Source organism: Balaenoptera borealis (genome assembly GCF_965194805.1).
Source record: "Balaenoptera borealis genome assembly, chromosome: 11".
Classification (NCBI taxonomy): Eukaryota; Metazoa; Chordata; class Mammalia; order Artiodactyla; family Balaenopteridae; genus Balaenoptera; species Balaenoptera borealis.
The window spans coordinates 1,709,214-1,715,703 of record NC_138868.1 but is presented as its reverse complement, the minus strand read 5'-3'; the positions used below and the strand labels follow the sequence as shown (position 1 = coordinate 1,715,703).

General features: G+C 61.6%; 1 protein-coding gene across 1 annotated transcript; it reads left to right on the top strand.

Annotated features, from left to right (window-relative positions):
- The first annotated feature begins 331 nt into the window (after positions 1–331).
- ASCL2 (achaete-scute family bHLH transcription factor 2) lies at positions 332–2,282 on the top strand. Its single transcript, XM_082343001.1, has 2 exons — positions 332–1,261; positions 1,874–2,282. The coding sequence occupies exon 1, from the start codon at positions 669–671 to the stop codon at positions 1,242–1,244; it is 576 nt and encodes a 191-aa protein (XP_082199127.1). The 5' UTR covers positions 332–668; the 3' UTR covers positions 1,245–1,261; positions 1,874–2,282.
- The last annotated feature ends 4,208 nt before the right edge of the window (positions 2,283–6,490 follow it).

Below are 6,490 nucleotides of genomic sequence, written 5' to 3'. Positions count from 1 at the left end.
GTGCTGCCCCCCGGGGTCTCACGCGCCCCAGGGATGGGTGCTCTGTGGCCTTAGACCTGCCCTACCCCCAAAGGCGAGCGCGGCAGGGGTCGCACCAGGGACCTGCGGACAGCAGCTTGGGGGTCGGTGCGCACACGGGACCTGCGTACTGCATCTTGGGGGGCGCACTGGACACCTGCTGGAAGCCGGGACCCCCTGGGGACCTGCGGACTGTGCCCGGGGGACGGGGTGCGGTCGCGCTCACGGCTTGGTCTTTGCAGGCTGTGTGCGCCAGGGGTTGGACGAAGCGTGGCAGGAGGGCGAGGCAAGGGAAGGAGGGCGTGAGAAAGGAGGCGGCGGCGGCGCGGAGGAGGGTTATCTATACATTTAAAAACGAGCCGCCTGCGCCGCTCGGGGAAGACCTGGGGAGCGTCCGACAGCACGCGCGAGTCACGAGCGCCCCACGCTCCCCGGTGCGCACTGCCCGCCACCTCTCGGCCTCCCGCGCCTCGTTGTCTCCGGACCCCAGACGACCTGGCACCACGTAACCTGTGTAGTCGTTTGGCAGCACGGTGCCAGATCGTCGTTGAGGCTTGACCGTCGTTCCTCCGCCCTCGGTTCCTCGCCCCATACCTTCCTGCGGCGCGCAGGGACTCGGAGGAGGCGCGGGGCGAGTGGATGCGGGCGCGATGGACAGCGGCGCGCTGCCCCGGCCCGCGCCCCCTGCGCCTGGTGTCTCGGGCTGCTGCGCCGCTCGGCGGCGGCCGGAGTCCCCAGAGCTGCTGCGCTGCAGCCGGCGGCGGCGGCCGGGCGCGGTGGAGACCGGGAGTGGAGCGGCGGCCGTGGCGCGGCGCAACGAGCGGGAGCGCAACCGAGTGAAGCTGGTGAACTTAGGATTCCAGGCGCTGCGGCAGCACGTGCCTCAGGGCGGCGCCAGCAAGAAGCTGAGCAAGGTGGAGACGCTGCGCTCGGCGGTGGAGTACATTCGCGCGCTGCAGCGCCTGCTGGCCGAGCACGATGCCGTGCGCGCCGCGCTGGCCCGGGGGCTGCTGGCGCCAGCCGCGCGCCACCCACTGCCCCGCGGGCCACCCGGGGCCGCCGCCGCCTCGCCCTCCTGCGCCTTGTCGTCCCCGGGCCGCGAGCACAGCTCGGAGCCCGGGTCCCCGCGCTCCGCCTACTCGTCGGACGACAGCGCCTGTGAGGGCGCGCTGAGCCCCGCGGAGCGCGAGCTTCTCGATTTCTCCAGCTGGTTAGGGGGCTACTGAGCTCTCGTCCCAGCAAGGTAAGCGCCGAGAGGGGGAAGAGGGAGGGTCGGAGGCAGGGCTGCCGGGCGCGGTGGAACAAACGGCCTCGCAGCTCGCGCCCCCGAGAGCCCGCGGAGCCCAGCGTCAGGCCCGGGCGATGGCCTGGATTTCGCTCACTCTTCATTTCCCCCAAACTTTTTCAAGCCTGTGCAAGACCAGCGTTTGTTTGTCCGGGATTGCAAAACTTCCTCTCGCTGCTCCGCCGCCGAAGTGGAAGCGGGGAGACGGAGGGGGGCGGCCCTCGGGCGGGTGAGGCCCCGAGGGCTTGCGGATCCGGGGCAGATTCGGGCGCTTGGAGGCGGAGTGACTTTGCATTGCAAATTGCGCGCCGGGCCGGGTGGCAGAAATGAGTCGGCGGGGTGCGGATCCCTGACTCACTGCGGATCCGAGCGCTCGCCCCGCCCCGCCCCGCGCCCTGGCTCGGGCCGTACTCTGAAGCCGAGGCACCCACGGACCCGAGCTCCAAAATCCACCGAGCAAACGAAACTGCCGGCTCCGCTTGTGGGAGGTGGGGGCAGGGCCGGGCTGGGCGGGGTCTCCCGGGCCGGATCCCGCACTGACGCGCGTGCCTATTCCCTCTTCCCTCCTAGCGGCCGCGAGCGGGCTCACCACTTGGGAGCCAGCGCGTTGGAACGGCTCACGTTTCCGTCCCCGCCATTCCCGCGGGCCAAGCCGCCACCGAGCCGGGGATCCCGCCAACTTTCCCCGGCCGTCCAGCCTGACCAAGGGCTAGTGTGGAAGCGGCCCAGCCTGACATCATCCGGGCGGCAGCTTCCTCGGACCCCAGCCACTCTGTCCCCAGAGACCTTCCACTGGAACGGGTCTGCGGCACCAACACTTGGAGGTTTGAAGGGGAGAGGATTTTATGCCGACACAGATAATCTATTTTTTACGCATGAACTTGAACTGCCCAGGGACACTGACAGTGTGAACACTGATTTTTGTGCAAAGAATCCTTAGATTTGGAACACAATAAAGATTGTCTACTCCCGCCCACTCCCTCTTCCTGGAATTTTTGAACCTGGCCGAGATCTGGACATGCTGCAGCCCTTGAGGGGCAGGGTCCCTGGTGGGTGTCCCCTTGCAGCGCTGCCAGCTGGGGAGAGACCTGTGTCAGAAAACCTGTTTTAGGGAGGGTGGATCTTATAAATAAATCGGTGCTGTGTATCCGTGCTGTTGGGGGTGCCCACTGCATACCCCCGAGTCCCCCCATTTCCCAGGTGAGGGCCCTGTATGGGTGGGAGGTTGGCGGCTTAGATCCTGTACCCAGCAGGCCCCACCTCTGTGGTCGCATCTCCTTGGACTCCGCTCCCTCCTCTGTAGGGTGGGCGGGCAGAGAGAAGTGAGGTCTGGGAGTCCAACCTGGTCGCCACTGTGCCAAAGCAATTCACAGGTGCCCTGTGGAGCTGGGAGCTCCTGGCAGGTGGCAGCAGGCTGGCGGGTGGTCCAGGCAGGGCTACTTCACTGTTGGGAAGCTGAGGTCCGCACGCTGCTGACTGGCTCAGGGATCTAGGGCAAGTGCCCAGTGTAGCGCTGGGCCTGAGGGGGTCTGACCCGGGCCATCCTCTGTCTCAGGGTCCAGGCTGCTGGGTTCAGATCTCCGCTGCCTACCACCAGCTGGGTGACCCCGGGCAAGTTGCTCAACCTGCAAATGCGGGTGACCTACAGTTGCGGGAGGACTTAAGGAGAGGCGTCCGGCAGTGTCCAGCATCCCGTACTCGGCCCTCAGCTGCTGCGACTGTGGCTTCCAGGCCACTTGTGCCCTGAAGGCTGCAGAGGCCTAGGCCTCTCTGCCTGCCTATTTGTGGGCGGGGGCTGTGAGGGCCTCCCTTGAGGGGAACAAGGAGGGCCCCCCAGGCTCCCTGAGCCCACAGGGCCCGCAGGTGATTACTCAGCTCTACCTTTGACCAGGGCCTCGGCAGCTTTGAAGTCTCGCTGTGCCCAAAGCTCTCTTTTATTGCAGGGATGGGTGTGAGGCTGACAGGGATCCCCTGTGCTGCTTTAGGATGCTGAAAGCACCCCTTCCTCCGGCAGGGAGTGGTTGGGTCAAAGCCGTTGGAACCCTGGGAGGTGGGGCGCCGGGTGCTGGCAGAGCAGATGGCTCCTGGGTAACCATGGCGACAGGGTTGGTGGGTCTGATGAGGCTCAGCCTTGCGGTCGGGGGGGGGTCAGCAGAGCAGCTGTGGCTGGGGGCTGCAGGGCCGAGTGACCCAGCCGCATGCAAGGGACAGAAGGAGGCATGTGACACGGCCACCCAGCAAGCGCCGCCCCTCAGCCGTCTCCCAGGGATCCACTCCACAGTCAGTGACCTCGCTGAGCCACTGGCTCTGGGCTCTCCTGGGACTCCTTACCTTGACCCCAGGGAAAGGTCTGCAGCCCCCAGGACACAGAGTGGTACCAGGTGGGCAGGGTGGGACCACACCTGGGTGTGGGGGAGGAAAGCATGGGAGGAGCGGGCGGAGGGGAGCTGGGGCCGGCAATGAAGCTCTGCGAAGGATAAGAGCTGCCATTTTTGTGTTCCTGTTTTTTATTATGGAAAATTCCAAACGCATGCAGAAGTTCCAGAACTTTTATTGGACATCTTCTCTGTACCAGGCACCGAGGATGCACCGGTGCCCTCGTGGAGCCTACGTTCTAGCAGGGCATACAGGCTCTAACCCACAGCGGCATCGTTGAGTCAGATGTGTGGTCCTGTCGACGATGGACGTGCCGGACCCTGGAGAAGTCTCTGAGAAGCGCCCATCACCAGCACCAAAAACTATCAACACCAGGCCTCTCCCACCCATCCACCCCACCACTCCCACCCCCACGTGGTTCTGAAGCAGATCCCAGGCATCATGTGGTTTCACCTGTAAATTCTCCATGTGTGCCTCCAAGGGAAAACCCAATACCACGGTCCCCCCCAAAATGAACAACAGCTCTTTCATTTCATTGAACACCCAGTGGTGGCACAGCCCTCTGATTGCCTCCGTTTTTCACAGTTGGTTTTACAGATTGAGAATCTGGTGCAGATCCGCGCTGGAATTAAAGACTCTTGTGAGCGTACCTTCCCCAGTCCCCTTACTGAGAAAACGAGGTAATCCATGTTCTGGGTGTTGCTGACGGCACCACCCTAGGTGTTAATATTATTGAGTGTCTGTCCCTGTATTTTCTGTAATTGGAAGGGGGTGGGTCGGAAGCAGATGCGTGATCAGATTCTGGTTTGGTTTTTGGTTCCTGCACTTCAGAGGTGGTGCCGTGTCCCTGACACTGCATCCCATGAGGATGCACGTATGGTGACCGGATCAGAGTGTCTGAGCGGGTTCATTTTTGAGAGAAGAAAGGGCTGTGTTTGATCAGGCAGGATGACAGGTGTGTCACCTGGGCACACTGGCCTGCCTGCTCACTCTAGTTAGAAAGTGCCCCCCCTCCACCACCAGCTGTCATTTACTGGGTGCCATTCGCTGTGCCATTTTACATAATTGGAAAGGGCAGCTCTGAAAGATTAGGTGCCTTAGGTCACAGAGCTTGAAGGTGATGGGACTTGGGATTCCAGCCTGGGTTGGCTTCATTCCTAAGTCCTTGCAGTGGTCCCCTTCCAGGAGGGTGGGGCTGCCTGGGGCTGTCCTGGGGAGGACACCTTAGCAGTTCCGTGTTCTAGATCAGCACATCTGCACGGATCCCCACCGGGCCAGGTGGCCAGCCGGCCGTCGGCTCTGCAGTGCGGTCAGCAGGGCTCTCCTGGGAGCCTGTGGTCCAGCCTTGCCCCCATCTGGAGGTTGGAAGCCAATTGCAGACGAAAGGTGACCAGGGGCTGAGTGGTGGGGTTGGGTCGGGGACCCCTGGGGACCCCATCTGTGGTGCGAGGGGAATGGTGCTTCAGCCTTGGGGTAAAGCTGGGTGGGACCAGGGGGTCTTTACAACAACTCTGAATCAGGCAGGGCTGGGGTGGATGGGCGGTGGGGTAGCACAGTCTGGATGACTAGAGCCCCGGGGTGCCCTCTGCGGGTACTTTGCTACTGGGGGTCCGTACGTCGTCTTGTCTATTCATGACAGCAGGCGCCCCAAGGAGCCCTGCTTTGTAGTCCCGGGAGTGTCTCTGTGGCTGAAACTCACCCACTCAGAGAATGATGTGTCCCCGGTGGCCACCCACATGGGGGCCCTGCTGACACAGGACCGCCTTCTCGGAGGCTGGGGCCCAGCACGGGTCCCTGTGTCCAGGCCCGCCTTATCTGGTCTGCTGGGGTCCCACACCCGCTCATTCTGAAACCTTTATCGGACTCCTTCTCTGTATTCCAGGTGCATCAGCGCCCGAGGGAAGCCCTGCCTTCAAGGAGCTTGTGTTCTAGGGGGGACACTGGTACCGTCGGGCCCTTGTTGGACACACCGGTTCGGGGGGGAAACAGCAGGGGTCCTGGGGTGTTGTCCAGGTCACTCAGCATCTCCGAGCCATGTCCCTGAAATAGAGGCTGCAGTGCTGACCTCACAGGGCTGTCGCCTGTCCTGTGTGCTGGAACCAGTGGGACGTGGGTCCCGAGAGGGGCAGTCAAAACCTCAGTGGTTCCTGCCTGTTTCGGGGCAGCCTCACTGCCTCTGGGACGCACCCGTAGCCCCACTGGGAAGATGACGTCTATCTGCTCCTTCTGGCTTTGGTTTTGGTGGCGGGTGGCGGGTAGCGGGTGGCGGGCGGGGTGGGCGGGGCTTGCAGCTCGCCTGTCAGTCTGCCTCTGAAGCCTTCCCGGCACTTGGAAGCAAATGAATCGACTTGGCAGCTCCTCCCCGCCCAGGGCCCGCTTCCGCATCTGCGCAACCACCTGCGGGGCCAGATGACGACGGCCAGGCAGCCTTGCTCAAAATTGGGAAAAGGTGATGTTAAAGGTGCTGAGATAGAAAGCTTTTTCCTTTTTTCCATGGTCTACGTCTTGACTTGCGGTGTTTTAAACTTGCTATTTAATGCCGTTCTAAGTAAAGAAAAATTAACAGTTTAAGTTATTAGCATGAATTTTTATACTGTGCGATGCCGGTCTTAAACGCAGAGATAAGAGCGTTAACTGCTACGCAGAATCACCGAAATGACGCCATTCGTATTTTGCAGTTTGCACTTGTACGTTATTTTATTTATGTTATTGGGATAGCCGAGACGCCACACAAAACTAGCACCAATTATTTTATTTTATCATTTTATTTTATTTTACTTTATTTCACTTTATTTTATTATTAATTTTTTT

Coding starts and splice junctions, on each gene's coding strand:
- ASCL2 (XM_082343001.1), top strand. CDS start 669: ATGGACAGCGGCGCGCTGCCCCGGCCCGCGCCCCCTGCGCCTGGTGTC.